Genomic DNA, 21,670 nt, shown 5'->3' with positions numbered 1-21,670 from the left:
TGGTGGAGAAATTATTAGAGAGGCTACGGTAGGTGCCAATTGAAGTGGAAATGCCTGTGCCTAGTGCAGTAATTCTTAACCCTACGAGTAAGGGCATGAATAGAATGACCCACTTGTGTTGTGTCTGGACCACAAAGGGAACAGGGAGGCCTTTGTCCCCGTTGGCAAACTGAATTTTGGGAGTAAGGAAAACTAGGGTACAAGTGCCTGTCCAGTTGGTAGGAAGGCAGACGTAAGAAGAAGAACCACAGAGGAAAAAAAACGGTTCTTGGCTTAGAACTGGAAGTGTAAACTGAAAAGGTGAGAAAGTGTTCTGAGGGGGCTGGCTCTTTGGACCCAAATGCCAAAGGAACCAGCAAGGGCTGCAGCTGTTAAAGGTTGTAGCGGAGCCTGGTAGGGTAACTGTGGAGGGAGAGCTTTTGTTTTCATGGTGTATGAGGAAGTGTGTGTGTGGTATGTATAAGCAAGCACTCACTTTTATTAACAAGATTGAGTATGAGCCGAGAATGGGAGCCAGATTAAGAGTGAAATATTAGCTGTAATTGCCTGGAGGAAAACTGTAAACCAGCAACTTAAAAGCAGGGCATGTAAAAGTAAATGAGTACAGTGATTACAGTTAGACAGAAAATAATAGAAACAGAATTTTTGAGGTATGATTTAAGTAGTAGGGGCAACTGCATAAAGCTGGAGAAGGTGAGGGGCTGAAAGTAAGTGTATGAAGTGTAAAGAGAAAACTTTGGAGGTTGCGAGAGTTATAGAGGGTAAGTGGGACATAGCCTGTGGTTTTGAGGGATTTTTTTTTTCTTTTTTTTGAGAAGGAGTTTCGCTCTTGTTACCCAGGCTGGAGTGCAATGGCGCGATCTCGGCCCACCGTAACCTCCGCCTCCTGGGTTCAGGCAATTCTCCTGCCTCAGCCTCCTGAGAAGCTGGGACTACAGGAGTGCGTCACCATGCTCAGCAAATTTTTTTTGTAATTTTAGTAGAGACGGGGTTTCGCTATGTTGACCAGGATGGTCTCGATCTCTTGACCTCGTGATCCACCTGCCTCGGCCTCCCAAAGTGCTGGGATTATAGGCGTGAGCCACCGCGCCTGGCCAGTTTTTAGGGATTTTAAGAGTATTAGAGCAACAGCTGCTGCCGTGCGTAGTTATGAGGGCCAGCCCAGGACTGTCAGGTTAAGTTGTTTGGATGAAAAGGCCACAGGCTGTGGGCCTGGCTCCTGTGTAAAAATTCTGATGGCACAGCCTTTTATTTCTGCTGTGTAGAAAGAGAAGGGTTGAGAGGGGTTGGAGAGCGCTAGTGCAGGGGCTGTCTCTAAGGCTTTCTTTAGCGACCAAAAGGAAGAATGGGGGAAGGATTTTTGGTTTATGGAGTTAGCTAAGTTTCCATTCGTAGGTTCATAAAGCGGTTTGGTTACAGGGACAAAAACCTGGCATCCAGAGGCGAAAGTATCCTACAACGCCTAGGAAGGAGATGAGCTGTTGTTTAGTGGATGGGATTGGGGTTTGGGAAATTAACTGTATACCATTGGCAGGGAGGGTGTGTGTATGCTGGCGAAAGATTATAACAGATGGGGAAGAAATTTGGGCTTTAGAAAAAGAGTTTTTGAGGTTAAGAACAAAAGAATGAGTTGTGGAAGGGGGTATGGAAGATAGGAGGGTATAGGGGTTTGGTACAACCAAGTGGATGGGAATTACAATCTGATTGATGAGGCAGAGTTCTTGAACTAGTCTGTAGAGTTTGTCTGGCTTTTTGGACAGCTAGGATAGGGGAAGAAATTTGGGCTTTGGAAGGGAATACATGATACCCCTTGGAGTATAGATGCTGAAGAAGCAGGAGGGTGAATTAAAAGGCTATGTTGCAATAGACAGGTGATAACAGGCTTTACACCTTTTAAAGCCTGTTGTGGGATGGGGGACTGGCGCTGGGCAGGGTAAGGGTGGTTAGGTTTAAAGGGGTTGATGAGGGGTGAGTGACTTGTAGCAATGGAAGGGAAGGCAGTGTTCCACACCCTAGGATTAAGGTAGGGGACATAAGGGGAGCATGGAGGGAGGTACGGATTCAAGGAGGAGGGTGGCAATGAGATGTGGCTGTAGCCCAGGAATACTGAAGGAGACAGACAATTTTGCTAGGATATCCCGGCCTAACAGGGGAACTGGATAAGTGGGGATGATTACGAAAGAATGTGGAAAGGAGTGCTGGCCTAATTGACACCAGACCTGGGGAGTTTTGAGAGGTCTGGAGGCCTCGCCCTTAATTCCCACAACAGTTATGGAGGCCAAGGAGACAGGTCCTTGAAAAGAAGGCAGTGTGGGGTGGGTGGCCTCCATGTTGATTAAGAAGGGAATGGACTTGCCCTCCACCGTAAGAGTTACCCGAAGTTTGGCCTCTGTGATGGTCCAGGGGGCTTCCGAGATGCTCGGGCATTGTTAGTCTTCAGCTGCCAAGCCAAGGATTGGAGCTTTAGGAGCTCTAGGAGCAGCAATGGGAGTCAGACAGTTGACTTTCTGTGGGGGCCCCGCACAGATGGGGCAGGGCTTAGGAGGAATTCTGGACTACAGGCATTCCTTGGTCCAGTGGCCAGGTTTCCGACACTTGAAGCAAGGTCCAGGAGGGGCAGCTGGACATGCTGCAGTCTGGGCACTTTGAAGTCTTTGTGAGCCGATGGTGTGGCTGGGGTTTGTGTTACGGCAGAGGCAAGCATCTGTAGTTCTGAGATGCACTGCTGCCGGGCAGATTTTTCCCTATTATTGAACACCTTGAAGGTGAGGTTACTTAATTCCCGTTGTGGGGTTTGAAGGCCAGATTTTGATTTCTGTACCTTTGTAATGTTGGGGTTGATTGGGTGATAAAATGCATATTAAGAATTTTTCAGGCATGAGAGTAGAAGTAAGGATGACATTTAAGTCATTCCAGGTGAGATTAAAGAACTGGGTTAAGTATTGGAGGATTTGATGAAAAGGAGCCTAATTTGGGAAAGGTTGGTTAAAGGGAAAGGAACGTGCTCCCTAACTATGCCTTTGGCTCCAGTTACCTTTCAAAGGGGAAATTGTTGGGCAGGGGCAGAGGAGGTAGCTGAGGGACTAAACTGTAAGCCAGACCACGTATGAGGTGGGAAGGTGACAGGAGAGGCATAAGGAGGTGGGTTATGGGCAGAGGAAGAGGAGGAAGGCTCTGAGGGGGTGGGGTTAGGTCCTGGATTAGGGCCTGGTTTGGACAAGCAGGGAGGAGAAAGGTTGCAAGGGTCAATGGACAAAGATTCTGGGTTACTGGCAGAGGAAGGAAGGGCAGATGGAAGGGAGACGAGTAGAGATTAGGGAGGGATTGGTGTGTGAAAAAATGCCTGGACATAGGGAATTTCAGACCACTTGCCCATGTTGCAACAAAAATTGTCTAAATTTGTAAAATACAAGGTTAAAGGTGCTGTTTTTTGGCCAGTTGGAGCCGTTGTTTAACTTGTATTGTGGCCATGCAGTGTTACAGAAGAAGATGAGACATTTGGGTTTTAGGTGAGGAGACAGTTGAAGAAGCTTGTGGTTTTTTTACAACACAGGCCAGCAGAAAGGAAGGAGGGATAGAGGATGGACCATTGCCTGTGGTTCTAGAAAGGCAGCAGAGACAAGGAAAATGGGCATGCAACCCACCTGCTTAATAGGTGTCCCTGGTTGAGCCTGGGTTGAACCTCCTCGGTGAGTGGTCAAAAAGAGCGTCTTCTGTGTTGACCTGCCACCAATATCAGCCATGAGCCTGGTGGGCGAGTAACTAGGGTGAACGTCTCCATGATAGTCAAACCCCTGGGGAAAACTCGGTCCCTAGATCCATGACCTACATAGGATTTTTCTGGTTCTGAACCACGCAGAAAAACCTGGTTTACCTGATTTTCCTTGTCTTTGTGGTGGAAAAAGGATGAAACTGAAAGGGGGAGGAAGTGGAAAGGAAAAGACAAAAGAATGGGAAAGCAAAAAAGAGAGACTGCTTACCATAATGGCCAGTGGTGTGCGTCTGTGGGCTGGTCTGACGACCCCAGGTCGGTAGGTAGAGTTCTTCATGGAGGGAGCACAAGAACAGGGGCAGGGGGTTGGTCTCCTGTAGGAGTTCCCCCAACCGGGTTTTGGCACCAAATGTTAAAACACGTTAAAACGTGCGCTTTGAATGAAGAAACCCCCCAAACAGGCTTTGTGTGAGCAACATGGCTGTTTATTCACCTGGGTGCAAGTGGTCTGAGGACGAAAAGGGTGTTAGCAAAAGGCAGTGGGATATGAGTTGGTTTTATAGGTTTGGGGTGGGCAGTGGAAAGTTACAGAGTAAGATTAGTTACAGTGGTAGGGGTAGGAGTATACATTACTATAAGTTCAGTTACAATGGCAGGTGGGCTAAGAGTAGTTAAGATGGTAGGGTGGGGTGGGGAGTATTCACATTATCATAACAACAGTTAAGATGGCAGGATGGGCTGTCAGGGATAATGGTGAACACAAGCAGATGGCGGGGTGATCAGCTGAGGCAGGCAGGACTTCAGACTTTCTGAGTCCAGGCTTGCACATGGAGGCCTGACATGAGCCAAATATGAGTGACCATGGCCCATGACACAGCCCTCAGGAGGTCCTGAGAACGTGTGCCCAAGGCAGTAGGGGTGCACCTGGGTTTTATACATTTTAGAGAGGCATGAGACATTAATCAAGTACATTTAAGAAATACATTGGTTTGGTCCAGAAAGGTAGGACAACTCAAAGCCGGGAAAGGGGCGGGGTGGTGCACAGCACAGGTTTCCAGTATATATGTAAATTTAAACATTTAAACATTTTCTAGTTGACAGTTAAGTTTGTCTAAAGACCTGGCATCCATAGAAAGGAAATGTTCAGGTTAAGATAAAAGATTGTGGAGACCAAGGTTCTTTTGAACTCTTACAGTGGCTTCCCTTAGAGATAATAGATGGCAAATGTTTCCTATTCAGACATTTGAAAAGTACTAGACTCTAAGTTAACCTCTTCAGGGTTGGGCTGGCCTGGAAGAAACAGACCTAGCTATGTTAATAGGATTCTTTACAGATGCAAATTTACCCCTACGAAGGACAGATTTGCTGGCCCATTTCAAGATATGGCAAAGAAACGTGTTTTGGGGTAAAATATTTTTATTTTCTTCTTTATCTTGTAATGTTATGCCAGAGTCAGGTTGGAAAGTAAGTCACAATACATGGGGTTAAATAAAACCCATCTGATGAGAATTTATGGTTTGTAGGGTATGACTTCCCAAACCCCTTAGATAGGAATTTAGACCAGATTTTAAAAAAAATCAGAGTTTAGTCTTCATAATCTCCTATCTTGCTTTTTTACTTAAAATTTTAATTATAGGAAAGATTGACCCCAAGTCAAAAAATAAAGGCATTAAAAACTTTTTTCTTCCATGTCATATTTAAAATGTATCTTATTTTTTATTAAATATAAGTATATTTCTATATTTTAATACTTTCAGGAAAATGTTATTTGAAACTCAACTTAAAAAGATTTTTCAAGTTTCTATGTATACTTTTACTCTCTTAAAGCTCAAGCAAAACTGTTACAATTACAATGAAGACTAACAGAGTTTGAATATAAAAATTTTTTTTTAGGAAAAAAGGCTAAAAGCTATACTGTCTTCTGTGTTGCTTCTGCTATTTTAGAAGTATCTCAATGAATATAGTGTGCATTATAATAATACTTTTAAATAATTAGAATCATTTTTGCATTTTTAAAATTGACCATAAACTTTGGGACGCCAAGGTGGGTGGATTACCTGAGGTCAGGGGTTCAAGACTAGCCTCGCCAATGTGGTGAAACCCCGTATCTACTAAAAATACAAAAATTAGCTGGGTGTGGTTGGTGCCTGTAATCCCAGCTACTCGAGAGGATGAGGCAGGAAGACCCCTTGAACCTCGGAGATGGAGGTTGCAGTAAGCTGTACTCCAGCCTGGGCCAGAAGAGGGACACCCCATCTCTAAAAAAAAATTGACCATAACCTATATGGCTTTTTTCTTTCTTTATTTCTTTCTTTTTTTTTCAATTACATTTTAGGTTTTGGGGTATATAGAACATGCAAGATTATTGCATAGGTACACATATGGCAATGTGATTTGCTGCCTTCCTCCCCTTCACCTATGTCTGGCATTTCTCCCCATGCTATCTCTCCCCACCTCTCCACTCCCCCGTTCCTCCCCCATTTCCACCCAAGAGATCCCAGTGTGTAGTGCTCCCTTCCTTGTGTCTATGTGTTCTCATTGTTTAACACCCGCCTATGAGTGAGAACATGCAGTGTTTGATTTTCTACTGTGTCAGTTTGCTGAGAATGATGGTTTCCAGTTTCATCCATGTCCCTACAAAGGACACGAACTCATCATTTTCGATGGCTGCATAATATTCCATGATGTATATGTACCACATTTTGCCTGTCCAGTCTATCATCGATGGGCATTTGGGTTGGTTCCAGGTCTTTGCTATTGTAAACAGTGCTGCAATGAACATTCGTGTGCAAGTGTCCTTATAGTAGAACGATTTATAATCCTTTGGATATATACCCAGTAATGGGATTGCTGGGTCAAATGGAATTTCTATTTCTAGGTCCTTAAGGAATCGCCACACTGTCTTCCACAATGGTTAAACTAATTTACACTCCCACCAACAGTGTAAAAGTGTTCCTATTTGTCCACATCCTCTCCAGCATCTGTTGTCTCCAGATTTTTTAATGATCGCCATTCTAACTGGCATGAGATGGTATCTCAATGTAGTTTTGATTTGCATTTCTCTGATGACCAGTGATGATGAGCATTTTTTCATATGTTTGTTGGCCTCATGTATGTCTTCTTTTGTAAAGTGTCTGTTCATATCCTTCGCCCACTTTTCAATGGGCTTGTTTGTTTTTTTCTTGTAAATCTGTTTTAGTTCTTTGTAAATTCTGGATATCAGCCCTTTGTCAGATGGGTAGACTACAAAAATTTTTTCCCATTCTGTTGGTTGCTGATTCACTCTAATGACTGTTTCTTTTGCTGTGCAGAAGCTGTGGAGTTTGATTAGGTCCCATTTGTCTATTTTGGCTTTTGTTACCAATGCTTTTGGTGTTTTGGTCATGAAGTCCTTGCCTACACCTATGTCCTGAATGGTTTTGCCTAGATTTTCTTCTAGGGTTTTTATGGTGTTAGGTCTTATATTTAAGTCTTTAATCCATCTGGAGTTAATTTTAGTGTAAGGCATCAGGAAGGGGTCCAGTTTCTGCTTTCTGCATGTGGCTAGCCAGTTGTCCCAACACCATTTATTAAACAGGGAATCCTTTCCCCATTGCTTGTTTTTTTCAGGTTTGTCAGAGATCAGATGGCTGTAGATATGTTGTGTTGCCTCCGAGACCTCTGTTCTGTTCGATCGGTCTATATCTCTGTTTTGGTAGCAGTACCATGCTGTTTTGATTACTGTAGCCTTGTAGTATAGTTGGAAGTCCGGTAGTGTGATGCCTCCTGCTTTGTTGCTTTTGCTTAGAATTGACTTGGCTATGCGGGCTCTCTTTTGGTTCCATTTGAAGTTTAAGGTGGTTTTTTCCAGTTCTGTGAAGAAGGTCTTTGGTAGCTTGATGGGAATAGCATTGAATCTGTAAATTACTTTGGGCAGTATGGCCATTTTCATGATATTGATTCTTCCTAACCATGAACATGGAATGTTTCTCCATCTGTTTGTGTCCTCTCTTATTTCGTTGAGCATTGGCTTGTAGTTCTCCTTGAAGAGGTCCTTTACATTCCTTGTTAGTTTTATTCCTAGGTATTTTATTCTCTTTGTAGCAATTGTGAATGGCAGTTCGTTCTTGATTTGGCTCTCTGTAAGTCTGTTTATTGGTGTATAGGAATGCTTGCGATTTTTGCACATTGATTTTGTATCCTGAGACTTTGCTGAAGTTGCTTATCAGTTTCAGGAGATTTTGGGCTGAAATGATGGGGTCTTCTAGATGTATGATCCTGTCGTCTACAAATAGAGACAATTTGACTTCTTCCTTTCCTGTTTGAATACGCTTTATTTCTTTTTCTTGCCTGATTGTTCTGGCTAGAACTTCCAGTACTATATTGAATAGGAGTGGTGAGAGAGGGCAACCTTGTCTACTGCCATATTTCAAAGGGAATCCTTCTAGTTTTTGCCCATTCCGTATGATATTCGCTGTGGGTTTGTCGTAAATAGCTTTTATTATTTTGAGATACATTCCGTCAATACCTAGTTTATTGAGGGCTTTTAGCATAAAGGGCTGTTGAATTTTGTCAAAGGCCTTCTGCATTAATTGAGATAATCATGTGGTTTTTGTCTTTGGTTCTGTTTATGTGGTGAATTACGTTTATAGACTTGCGTGTGTTGAAGCAGCCTTGCATCGCTGGTATGAAGCCTACTTCATCATGGTGGATAAGCTTTTTGATGTGCTGTTGCAATCGGCTTGCCAGTATTTTATTGAAGATTTTTGCATCTATGTTCATCATGGATTGGCCCTAAGTTTTCTTTTCTTGTTGAATCTCTGCCGGGTTTTGGTATCAGGATGATGTTTGTCTCATAAAGTGATTGGGAAGGATTCCCTCTTTTTGGATTATCTGGAATAGTTTCAGAAGGAATGGTACCAGCTCCTCTTTGTTATGTCTGGTAGAATTCGGCTGTGAACCCATCTGGACCTGGGCTTTTTTTGGGTGGTAGGCTCTTAAATGCTACCTCAACTTCAGACCTTGTTATGGGTCTGTTCAGGGTTTCGGCAAGTATCCAGGAATTTATCCATTTCTTCCAGGTTTACTAGTTTGTGTGCATAGAGTTGTTTGTAATAATCTCTGATGATGGTTTGAATTTCTGTGGAATCTGTGGTGATATCCTTTTTATCATTTTTTTATTGCATCAATTTGGTTATTCTCTGTTTTCTTTTTTACTAATCTGACTAGTGGTCTGTCTATTTTGTTGATCTTTTCGAAAAACTAGCTCCTGGATTTATTGATTTCTTGAAGGGTTTTTTGTGTCTCTATCTCCTTCAGTTCTGCTCTGATCTTAGTTATTTCTGGTCTTCTGCTAGGTTTTGAGTTTTTTTAATCTTGCTCCTCTAGCTGTTTCAATTTTGATGCTAGGGTTTCAATTTTAGATCTCTCCTTGCTTCTCACGTGGGCACTTACTGCTATATATTTTCCTCTAGAGACTGTTTTGAATGTGTCCCAGAGATTCTGGTATGTTGTGTCTTTGTTCTCATTGGTTCCGAAGAACATCTTTATTTCTGTCTTCATTTCATTGTTTATCCAGTCAACATTCAAGAGCCAGTTGTTCAGTTCCATGAAGCTGTGCGGTTCTGAGTTAGTTTCTGCATTCTGAGTTCTAACTCGATTGCACTGTGGTCTGAGAGACTGTTTGTTATGATTTCTGTTCTTTTGCATTTGCTGAGGAGTGATTTACTCCCAGTTATGTGGTCACTTTTAGAGTAGGTGTGATGTGGTGCTGAGAAGAATGTATATTCTGTGGATTTGGGGTGGAGAGTTCTGTAAATGTCTATTAAGTTTGCTTGGTCCAGGTCTGAGTTCAGGTCCTGGATATCCTTGTTATTTTTCTGTCTGGTTGATCTGTCTAATATTGACAATGGGGTGTTAAAGTCTCCCACTATTATTGTGTGGGAGTCTAAGTCTCTTTGTAAGTCATTAAGAACTTGCCTTTTGTATCTGGGTGCTCCTGTTATGGGTGCGTATATATTTAGGATCATTAGCTCTTCTTGTTGCATTGATCCTTTTACCATTATGTAATGTCCTTCTTTGTCTCTTTTGATCTTTGTTGCTTTAAAGTCTATTTTATCAGAGATGAGAATTGCAACGCCTGCTTTTTTTTGCTCTCCGTTTGCTTGGTAAATCTTCCTCCATCCCTTTATTTTGAGCCTTTGTGTATCTTTGCATGTGAGATAGGTTTCCTGGATACAGCACACCGATGGGTTTTGTCTTTTTATCCAATTTGCCAGTCTGTGTCTTTTGATTGGGACATTTAGTCCATTTACATTTAGGGTTAATATTGTTATGTGTGAATTTGATACTGCCATTTTGATCCTAGCTGGCTGTTTTGTTCGTTAGTTGATGCAGATTCTTGATTGTGTTGATGCTCTTTACCATTTGGTATGTTTTTGGAGTGGCTGGTACTTGTTGTTCCTTTATATGTATAGAGCCTCTTTCAGGAGCTCTTGTAAAGCAGGCCTGGTAGTGATGAAATCTCTGAGTACTTGCTTGTTTGCAAAGGATTTATTTTTTCCTTTTCTTATGAAGCTTAGTTCAGCTGGATAGGAGATTCTGGGTTGAAAGTTCTTTTCTTTAAGGATGTTGAATATTGGCCCCCACTCTCTTCTGGCTTGTAGGGTTGCTACTGAGAGATCTGCTGTGAGTCTGAAGAGCTTCCCTTTGTGTGTAACCCGATCTTTCTCTCTGGCTGCCCTTAGTATTTTCTCCTTCATTTCAACCCTGGTGAATCTGATGATTATGTGCCTTGGGGTTGCTCTTCGTGAGGAATATGTTTGTGGTGTCCTCTGTATTTCCTGGACTTCAATATTGGCCTGCCTTGCTATGTTGGGGAAGTTTTCCTTGATAATATCCTGGAGAGTATTTTCCAGCTTGGATTCATTCTCTTCGTCACATTCAGGTACACCTATCAAACATAGATTAGGTCTTTTCACATAGTCCCATATTTCTTGGAGACTTTGTTCATTCCTTTTTACTCTTTTTTCTCTATTCTTGCCTTCTTGTTTTATTTCATTGAGTTGATCTTCGACCTCTGATATCCTTTCTTCTGCTTGGTCAATTCGGCTGTTGATACTTCTGCATGCTTCGCGAAGTTCTCGTGTTGTGTTTTTCAGCTCCATCAATTCACTTATATTCCTTTCTATGTTGTCCATTCTCATTAGCATTTCCTCAAATCTTTTTCCAAGGTTCTTAGTTTCTTTGCATTTGTTTAGAACATGTTCTTTTAGCTCACTGTAGTTTCTTATTACCCACCTTCTGAAGTCTGATTCTGTCATTTCATCACACTCATTCTCCATCCAACCTTGTTCCCTTGCTGGTGAGGAGTTGTGATCCCTTGTAGGAGGAGAGGTGTTCTGGTTTCAGGTGTTTTCATCCTTTCTGCACTGGTTTCTTCCCATCTTTGTGGGTTTATCCACCTGTTGTCTTTGTAGTTACTGACTTTCAGATTGGGTCTCTGAGTGAACTTCCAGTTTGTGGATGCTGAAGTTACTTCCTTTTCTTAGCTTTCCTTCTAACAGTCCGGCCCCTCTGCTGTAGGACTGCTGAGGTCCACTCCAGGCCCTGCTTGCCAGGGGATCACCTGCAGCAGCTGCAGAACAGTAAGGGCTGCTACCAGTTTCCTCTTCGGCTATCGTTGTCCCAGCAGGATGCCCTCCAAATGTCAGTCTGTTCTCTCCTTTATGAGGTGATTCTTTGGATATACAGGGGTCAGGGAGCTGCTTGAGGAGACAGTCTGTCCTTTATTGGAGTTCAAGTCCTGAGCTGTGAGCTCCATTGTTCATTCAGAGTTGCTGGGCAGGTACGTTTAGGTCTGCTGCAGTAGAACTCATAAACTCCCTTTTTTTTCCCCCCCAGGTGCTCTGTCCCAATGACTTAGGGGTTTATTTATGAGTTTCTGTTGTGCTGCTGCCTTTTTTTTTTCTTTCAGAGCTGCCCTGCCCAGCAAGGAGGCAGCCTAGTCACTGTCTGCCTGCAGAGGCTTTGCTGAGCTGCTGTGGGCTCCGCCCAGCTGCCTTGTGATCTTCCCTGCAGTTCTGTTTATATGGGTGTAGTTAGAACTGCCTTGGCAATGGTGACCTGCCTCTGTTATGGCAGACTGTCTCTCTAGTGGCATGTTGCCTCGGCAATAGCGGGTTGCCTCAGCAAGGGCAGGCTGCCTCAGCGATGGTCAGACTGCCTCTGTAGTGGTGGAGTGTCTCAGTAATGGCAGACGCCCCTCCCCCACAGAGCTGAACCATCCCGGGTTCAGCTGTGCTTGCTGTGAAACTCTCAACACAGAGCGTTTTCAATTACTGTTTTTTTTGGGGGGCAGGGATGGGGTGGGACCAGCCAAGCCTGATCACCTGGCTCCCTGGCTCAGTCTTTTGTTGTTGTTGTTGTTGAATGGTTGACTGTCTCCCATGTGTTCCAGTCGCCAGCTGAAAAGACACCAGGATCTCGCGTGCCGCGACTCACTGAGCTGGCTGAAACAGTGGCCCTGGCAGTTTTTTTGCCTAGGAATCTCCTGCCCTGGCTTGCTATTTCAGATGAATGGGCGACTCTGCCGTCTCAGGGCTCTAATCACACCAGCTAAGAGGGCACCCGTATCAATGTCTTTTGTATGGAGAACCGCCACACCAGGGTGCGGGCAAAGCAGCCACGCAGGCCAAAACTGCCACACTGGCAACCCATGAGGATCCTCTGCCTGGGAATCTCCTGGTCTGTGGGCAATAAAAATCCGTCTGGAAATGTGGCGTCCACTCACCCTCTGCACTTTCACTGGGAGCTGCAATCCTGAGCTGTTCCTAGTCGGCCATCTTCCCCTGATCTCCAGCTTTTTTTTTTTCTCAGTTTTATTTTAGAGCCAGTCTTTTGATGCTGTATTAGCTGGCTTACCCAGAATTGCTCAGGGGTATTTATTAGTCATTACATATGGATTCCTCCTGTTACTCACTCTTGAACATGCTGCATAGAATTGCCTTTTGAGATGTAACCTGATTCGTATCAGTACTTATAATTCATAGTAGCTGCCCTTGTGACTTTCATTTGGGACTAATTTCTTTGGTTTCCTTATCCTCATCATCTTAATGCATGTGGTATATTTTTCTTTTTTTTTTTAATTTTTTTATTTTTATTTATTTTTTATTTATTTATTTTTCCTCATTTATTTTATTGCATTTTAGGTTTTGGGGTATATGTGAAGAACATGCAAAATTGTTGCATAGGTACACACGTGGCAGTGTGATTTGCTGCCTTCCTCCCCATCACCTACATCTGGCATTTCTCCCCTTGCTTTCTCTCCCCAGCTCCCCACCCCCCACCATCCCTCCCCTATTTTCCCCCAACTGACCCCAGTATGTAGTGCTCCCCTCCCTCTGTCCATGTGTTCTCATTGTTCAACACCCACCTAGGAGTGAGAGCATGTGGTGTTGGATCTTCTGCTCTTCTGTCAGTTTGCTGAGAATGATGGTTTCCAGGTTCATCCATGTCCCTACAAAGGACCCAAACTCATCGTTTTTGATAGCTGCATAATATTCCATGGTGTATATGTGCCACATTTTCCCTATCCAGTCTATCGTCGATGGGCATTTGGGTTGCTTCCAGGTCTTTGCAATTGTAAACAGTGCTGCAGTGAACATTCGTGTGCACCTGTCCTTATACTACAACAATTTGTAATCCTTTGGATATATACCCAGTAATGGAATTGCTGGGTCAAATGGAATTTCTATTTCTAGGTCCTTGAGGAATCACCACACTGTCTTCCACAATGGTTGAACTAATTTACACTCCCACCAACAGTGCAAAAGTGTTCCTATTTCTCCACATCCTCTCCAGCATCTGTTGTCTCCAGATTTTTTTAATGATCGCCATTCTAACTGGCGTAAGATGGTATCTCAATGTTGTTTTGATTTGCATTTCCCTGATGACCAGTGATGATGACCATTTTTTTATATGTTTGTTGGCCTGATGTATGTCTTCTTTTGTAAAGTGTCTGTTCATATCCTTTGCCCACTTTTGAATGGGCTTGTTAGTTTTTTCTTGTAAATCTGTTTTAGTTCTTTGTAAATTCTGGATATCAGCCGTTTGTCAGATGGGTAAACTGGAAAAATTTTTTCCCATTGTGTTGGTTGCTGATTCACTCTAATGACTGTTTCTTTTGCTGTGCAGAAGCTGTGGAGTTTGATTAGGTCCCATTTGTCTATTTTGGCTTTTGTTGTCAATGCTTTTGGTGTTTTGGTCATGAAGTCCTTGCCTACACCTATGTCCTGAATGGTTTTGCCTAGATTTTCTTCTAGGGTTTTTATGGTGTTAGGTCTTATGTTTAAGTCTTTAATCCATCTGGAGTTAATTTTAGTGTAAGATGTCAGGAAGGGGTCCAGCTTCTGCTTTCTGCACATGGCTAGCCAGCTTTCCCAACACCATTTATTGAACAGGGAATCCTTTCCCCATTGCTTGTTTTTGTCTGGTTTGTCAAAGATCAGATGGTTGTAGATATGTTGTGTTGCCTCCGAGAACTCTGTTCTGTTCCATTGGTCTATATCTCTGTTTTGGTAGCAGTACCATGCTGTTTTGATTACTGTAGCCTTGTAGTATAGTTGGAAGTCCGGTAGTGTGATGCCTCCCGCTTTGTTCTTTTTGCTTAGAATTGACTTGGCTATGCGGGCTCTCTTTTGGTTCCATATGAAGTTTAAGGTGATTTTTTCCAGTTCTGTGAAGAAGGTCTTTGGTAGCTTGATGGGGATAGCATTGAATCTGTAAATTACTTTGGGCAGTATGGCCATTTTCACGATATTGATTCTTCCTAACCATGAACATGGAATGTTTCTCCATCTGTTTGTGTCCTCTCTTATTTCATTGGGCAGTGGCTTGTAGTTCTCCTTGAAGAGGTCCTTTATGTTCCCTGTTAGTTGTATTCCTAGGTATTTTATTCTCTTTGTGGCAATTGTGAATGGCAGTTCGTTCTTGATTTGGCTCTCTTTAAGTCTGTTTATTGGTGTATAGGAATGCATGTGATTTTTGCACATTGATGTTGTATCCTGAGACTTTGCTGAACTTGCTTATCAGTTTCAGGCGATTTGGGGCTGAGATGATGGGGTCTTCTAAATATACAATCATGTCATCTGCAAATAGAGACCATTTGACTTCCTCCTTTCCTATTTGAATGCCCTTTATTTTTTTTCTTGCCTGATTGCTCTGGCTAGAACTTCTAATACTATATTGAGTAGCAGTGGTGAGAGAGGGCATCCTTGTCTGGTGCCACATTTCAAGGGGAATGCTTCCAGTTTTTGCCCATTCACTATGATATTAGCTGTTGGTTTGTCATAAATAGCTTTTATTATTTTGAGATACGTTCCATCGATACCTAGCTTATTGAGGGTTTTTAGCATAAAGGGCTGTTGAATTTTGTGAAAGGCCTTCTCTGCATCAATTGAGATAATCATGTGGTTTTTGTCTTTGGTTCTGTTTATGTGGTGAATTACGTTTATAGACTTGCGTATGTTGAACCAGCCTTCAATCCCCGGGATGAAGCCTTTGTTGCTTTAAAGTTTAATTTATCAGAGATGAGAATTGCAACTCCTGCTTTTTTTTTGCTCTCCATTTGCTTGGTAAATCTTCCTCCATCCCTTTATTTTGAGGCTTTGTGTATCCTTGCATGTGTGATGGGTTTCCTGGATACAGCACACCGATGGGTTTTGGCTTTTTATCCAATTTGCCAGTCTGTGTCTTTTGATTGGGGCATTTAGTCCATGTACATTTAGGGTGAATATTGTTATGTGCGAATTTGATACTGCCATTTTGATCCTAGCTGGGTGTTTTGCCCTTTAGTTGAGCTGGTACTTGTTGTTCCTTTATATGTGTAGAGCCTCTTCCAGGAGCTCTTGTAGAGCTGGCCTGGTGGTGACGAAATCTCTGAGTACTTGTATGTTCCCAAAGGATTTTATTTTTCCTTCACTTATGAAGCTTAGTTTGGCTGGATAGGAGATTCTGGGTTGAAAGTTCTTTTCTTTAAGGATGTTGAATATTGGCCCCCATTCTCTTCTGGCTTGTAGGGTTTCTGCTGAGAGATCTGCTGTGAGTCTGATGTGCTTCCCTTTGTGTGTAACCCGACCTTTCTCTCTGGCTGCCCTTAGTGTTTTATCCTTCATTTCAACCCTGGTGAATCTGACGATTATGTGCCTTGGAGTTGCTCTTCTTGACAAATATCTTTGCGGGGTTCTCTGTATTTCCTGGACTTGAATGTTTGCCTGCCTTGCTAGGTTGGGGAAGTTTTCCTGGGTAATATCCTGAAGAGTATTTTCCAGCTTGGATTCATTCTCTTCGTCGCATTCAGGTACGCCTATCAAACGTAGATTAGGTCTTTTCACATAGTCCCATATTTCTTGGAGATTTTGTTCATTCCTTTTTACCCTTTTTTCTCCAGTCTTGCCTTCCCGTTTTATTTCGTTGAGTTGATCTTCGACCTCTGATATCCTTTCTTCTGCTTGGTCAATTTGGCTGTTGATACTTGTGCATGCTTCGCGAAGTTCTCGTGTTGCGTTTTTCAGCTCCATCAATTCACTTATATTCCATTCTATTTTGTCCATTCTCGTTAGCATTTTGTCAAATCTTTTCTCAAGGTTCTTAGTTTCTTTGCATTTGGTTAGAACATGTTCTTTAAGTTCACAGAAGTTTCTTACTACCCACCTTCTGAAGTCTGATTCTGTCATTTCATCACACCCATTCTCCATCCAACCTTGTTCCCTTGCTGGTGAGGAGTTGTGATCCCTTGTAGGAGGAGAGGTGTTCTGGTTTCGGGTGTTTTCATCTTTTTTGCACTGGTTTCTTCCCATCTTTAAGGATTTATCCACCTGTCGACTTTGTAGTTGCTGACTTTCAGATTGGGTCTCAAATCTTCCAGATTGATGTTCTGTTTGTTGATGATGAGGTTATTTCTGTTTCTTGGTTTTCCTTCTGACAGCCTGGCCCCTCTGCTGTAGGTCTGCTGAGGTTCACTCCAGGCCCTGCTTGCCGGGGCTTCACCTGCAGCAGCTGCTGAACAGTAAGGGTTGTTACCAGTTTTCTTCTTCTGCTATCTTTGTCCCAGAAGGATACCCGCCTAGTGTCTCTGATCTCTCCTTTATGAGGTGGCTCTTTGGATATATAGGGGTCAGGTAGCTGCTTGACGAGACAGTCTCTTCTTTATAGGAGCTCAAATGGTGAGCTGTGAGCTCTGTTGTTGATTCAGAGCTGCTGGGCAGGTACATTTAGGTCTGCTGTAGCAGAACTCATAAACTGCTTTTTGTTCCCAGGTGCTCTGTCCCAGGGATTTAGGGCTTTATGAGTTTCGGTTATGCTGCTGCCTTGTCTTTTTTTTTTTTTTTTTTCCTTTAGAGCTGTCCTGCCCAGCAAGGAGGCAGCCTAGTCACTGTCTGCCTGTAGAGGCTTTGCTGAGCTGCTGTGGGCTCCGCACAGCTGCTGAGTGAACTTCCCTGCAGTCCTGTTTATATGGGTGTAGTTAGAACTGCCTTGGCGATGGTGGCCTGCCTCTGTTGAGGCAGAGTCTCTCTGCAGTGGTGGGTTGCCTTTGGCAATGGTGGGCTGCCTCGGCATTGGCTGAATACCTCCGTAGTGGTGGGTTGCCTCAGTAATGGCGTACGCCCCTCCCCCACAGAGCTGGACCGTCCCGGGTTCAGCTGCACTTGCTGTGAAACTCTCAATCCAGAGTTCCTGGTTGCTGTTCTTTTGTGGGGGTGGGACCAGCCGAGCCTGATCGCCTGGCTCCCTGCCTCAGAGCCTTTTTTAAGTTGGTGTTCCAGTCGCCTGTTGAAGAGGTACCGGGGTCTGTTTGTTTTCTCCTGCGGCCACTCACTGCACTCGCTTAAACAGCGGCACTGAGGTTTGTGGCGCTTTTTTTTTTTTTTTGCCCTGGACTCTACTGTCCTGGTTCTCTACTCAGTCCCCTTTTTAAACAGACGAATGGGCGACTTCCCCTGGCTCCAATCGCCAGCCAAAAGGGCAGCCGGACCGGTGTATTTTGTACAGAGAACCGCTGCTCCGGGGTGCCGACAAAGCAGCCGCACGGGGCAAAGCAGTAGAGCCAGCCGGCACAGCCTCACTGGCCGAAACAGCCACTCTGGTGACCTGTGGAGCTCCTCTGCCTGGGACTTGCCTAGTCTATGGGCAATAAAAATGCGGCGTCGACTCACCCTCTGCGCTTTCACTGGGAGCTGCAATCCTGAGCTGTTCCTAAACGGCCACCTTGCATCCTCCCGGTATATTTTTCTTGATTGGCAATTATATGGGTTTCTTACTATAGTTTTTACTGTTCTGAAAAATGAGTCTTTTTGCTATGTCCACTCCTAGAGTGCTCCAAAGTTAATCTCATGTCTGGCTATATAGATATTATAAATATAGCCATCCCAGACATATTCTCCATATTTGGTTAACATTTGTCAAATTGTATGATGTGATAGCAGAAAAAGACTCAGAAACCTATTTTATTTATATATGTATATATATGCAGCTTATCATTACTTGGCTAGTAATGGTTCTTTTATCCACTAAATATGCAATTTATTACAGAAATTAGTAAAACAGTGTCTGCTCTAAAGGACCATGCTCTCTAGTCTTAGAAACTATAATAATAATTTATTTATTATTTATTTATCATACTGATAAATAAAGTATGACTCAGCGCACCATAAATATCTTACTAGAGATAAAATCAAGGTATTGTGGGAATTCAGAGAAGGTCATGTTACTTTTACCTAGCAATGTGTGTGTTGGAGAGACAGGAGCTGCATTGTCAAAAAAAGTCATGTGCACTGCAAATGGACTAAAACCTACCAGTCAGGAGAGATGGAGAAGGGGTTAGTACAGGCAGGGAGAACTAGCAGATGCATCAGGGATGCAGATATATAAGACTAGACTGGTTTGGCTAGAGTGAAGCTGCTGCCTCGAAGAACGGGACAGAATAGTAGGGTGGGCCCAGATACTGAGAGGCCCAGATACTACTCCATTGCATGGCCCTCTACTCCTGTGCCCTACTGGCCCTTTGTGTGAGTATGTGTATGCCCTCTGGGAGCTGCCAGCTGGGGTTTAAATCCCAGGTCTACCACTTACAAGCATCTTACAATCATTTGCTGGGTGTCCTAGGGCAGTTCTTAACCTTTCTAAGCTTTAGTATACTTATCTATAAAAATGAATAAATAATACATAAACATGTGAAGTGCCTGGCAAAGTGACTACATATAATAAAGTAAGTAGTAAAAAAAAGTAGTTACTATATTGTTTTCCCAGTTGAATATGCAGTATTTCTGTATTTCCTGTTCAGTAGGGGGAGATTGAAGTTAGAATGGTAGGGGAATTAACTCCTTTCTTTGAAAACTGGTGAATAAAGGGGAAGAAAAATCAAACATTTATTCTGCCTTTGGTATATGAGCCATGCTACTGAATAAACACATAATAAATGAGCAGATATTTTTCTTTATGGGATTCTTCACCTGATTAATGAAGAAAGAATGATAGAAGTAGAATATCACCAGTTGCAGTGCTTAATGAACTAGTGGATCTATACATAGACCATAATGGTAGCTAACATCTGAAAAGAGATGCAACCGTTTATTATATGCCTTCTGATAGAGGAACATTACCTATCAAATAGTCTTGTCAAAAAGATTTGAACCTGAGTCTGATCAAGCCTCTAGATCCAATTATTAAGTTATGGAAAATATGAGGATGTAGAGACATTAAGGAATACCACAGGGATGTAGAAAAATGAAGATTTTAGGAGACTCAACAGATAAATATCTGATTTTTGTCAACAAATAAATTGCAGGATGGAGTGGGGATCTGGGGGATGTTATAGATTAAAAGATACCTAAAAGACTTATGAACCAATCACAATAAGTAAATTTTAATTGGATCTTGATTCAAACAAACTATTTTTAAAATTATGGCAGTTATGAGATAGTTGAAAATTTGAACACTGATTAGATGTTTCATGATATTTAGGAGTCACTAATCACTGATTTTTTTAGAAGTGTTTTTTTATTTTTAAAAAAAACTACATAGTAAATGGGGAAGATGAAAAAGCATCATGATTACGGTGGTAAAGTACTCTTATTTCTTCATTTTAAAACATTTCCCTAAGAAACATGTGCTTTTTATTTTTCAGGTTGCTGCATGATCTCAACTTTTCCAAAAATGAGATCCATAGTTTTACAGCATAATGAAGAGCTGTCATTATCCTTTATTCTGCTAGTTTATCTAAATTTGTGATTGCTTAGGGTTTTTTAAGAGAACATTTTTGTACATAATAAAAGGTTAACTAGAATCCAGGCTTCAGTTTCTTAAATGAAATCAAATGTTCCTTAAGTACAGGTAACTTCTTGGCTTTTTTATGTACCATAACTTATTTTACTACTAATATTTGACCTGGAAAGTTAATCATGGCAACAAATACATACAGGATTCTTTGTTATGAATCACAAATTTTCTTGCCATATAAATTGTATCACTGTTCTACAGTAAGCACTTGTGCTTTATGACACGATAAAGTAAATGATCACTTTGATCACATTTCTATGCTGTAAAATGTCTTATTAGCAATACAGATTAAATTTTACATTGCACTGTTAACTCAGGAAATGATCATTTATGTCCTTGTTATTACAACATAGAATGTTAAAACTTATTAAGTGATACAAACATTGTTGTGTGTATGTATGGCATTGATGCAGAATAGAATAAAATCATACTTAAGTTCTTTTTAATCTTTGTGGTAGAAGTGTGGTTGAATGCAACAATATTGGGCCAGTATCATAAGGGAAATTTTAAAAGGCAGCAATAAAATATATTAGAGACATGTCACACATGCACCTTTGGATGAGGGGTGTTAACAGAGCTTGAGAGAGGGAACCTTGATAGCTATTTTTATTCTTAGCCAAAAACAAAGGCATTAGGAAAGAGAATGACAGTGTAATATCTAGTTCCACAGCCTAAAATTATTTGGTGCTTTGGAATGGGTTGAATTTTAGTTCGTTTTTAGTCCCTCTAAGCCAGCTGGGAAAATGAGGAACATTCTGTCCTGAATGGTTCTTTCCCTGGTTGGCAGCTTTCTCCACAGCTGGTAGATCAGCAGGGAACCCTCTTAGGTTCTTGTGTGTGGGCGACTTATTTTTTCACCCTGCTGCCTTGTGCAACTTTCAAATACTTAAAGAGATTCAGATCAGCAAAGGGTTTGAAGAATAGTCATTGTGAGCTTCTCATGAGGAAACTGTTGCATAGGTAGCAACTGTCTAAGCTACTAGGATTTTTCAGTCTTGGTATAGCAGCAGTGTTTTCACAAAAATAGTGGATGGAAAGAGTCTCCAATTTATCTGTAAATGATTTTATAAATAGCTAAATCTTCACTGAATTAGTAATACACTCAAGAGGGACACAATATTAATATTCCCCAAGTTACAGACACCCAGCTTGTGAAGCTTCGTAAGTGCAGATGGCTGGTTGTACACTGTCACTTTTTTTCTGTGCCTCTTGTCTTCTGTAGCCAATTCCACCATCATTATTATTCACAAGACAGGAATCTAGCTGTCCTGGGCTGGCAGTGTTCCCTGGTAGCTAATAAGAACTTTTTCTAGTTTCATGCCTTCTCACTGCTTCCTTTTTTCCCATCTAAGGCTAAAGTGATTTGGCTCTGTGTCCTCACCCAAATCTCATATCAGATTGTAATTCCCACATGTTGAGGAAGGGTCCTGGTGGGAGGTGATTGGATCATGGGGGTAGTTTCCCCCATCCTGTTCCCGTGATGGTGAGTGAGCTTTCATGAGATCTGATGGTTTAAAAGTATGGCAGTTCCTCCCCACCTCCTGCTGCCTTATGAAGAAGGTCCTTGCTGCCTCTTTGCCTTCTACATAATTGTATGTTTCCTGAGGCCTCCCCAGCCATGCAGAACTGTGAGTCAAGTAAATC

General features: G+C 42.3%; 1 protein-coding gene across 6 annotated transcripts in view; it reads left to right on the top strand.

Annotated features, from left to right (window-relative positions):
• LOC116549643 (cytochrome b5 reductase 4) overlaps nt 1-20,472 on the top strand; it is a 113,850-nt gene extending 93,378 nt beyond the window's left edge. For 5 of the 6 annotated variants that reach the window (XM_032275364.1, XM_032275361.1, XM_032275358.1 and 2 more), the window contains one exon: nt 19,875-20,472. In XM_032275364.1, the coding sequence (XP_032131255.1) occupies nt 19,875-19,929 (55 nt within the window). In that variant the 3' untranslated portion in view covers nt 19,930-20,472. The remainder of the gene's footprint in view (nt 1-19,874) is intronic. The other variant, XM_032275362.1, reaches the window with a different exon arrangement.
• The last annotated feature ends 1,198 nt before the right edge of the window (nt 20,473-21,670 follow it).

This window comes from Sapajus apella, unplaced genomic scaffold, assembly GCF_009761245.1.
Source record: "Sapajus apella isolate SASKATOON/1434 unplaced genomic scaffold, GSC_monkey_1.0 scaffold6, whole genome shotgun sequence".
NCBI lineage: Eukaryota > Metazoa > Chordata > Mammalia > Primates > Cebidae > Sapajus > Sapajus apella.
The sequence above is the reverse complement of the archived record's forward strand: the minus strand, read 5'-3'. Positions and strand labels throughout refer to the sequence as shown.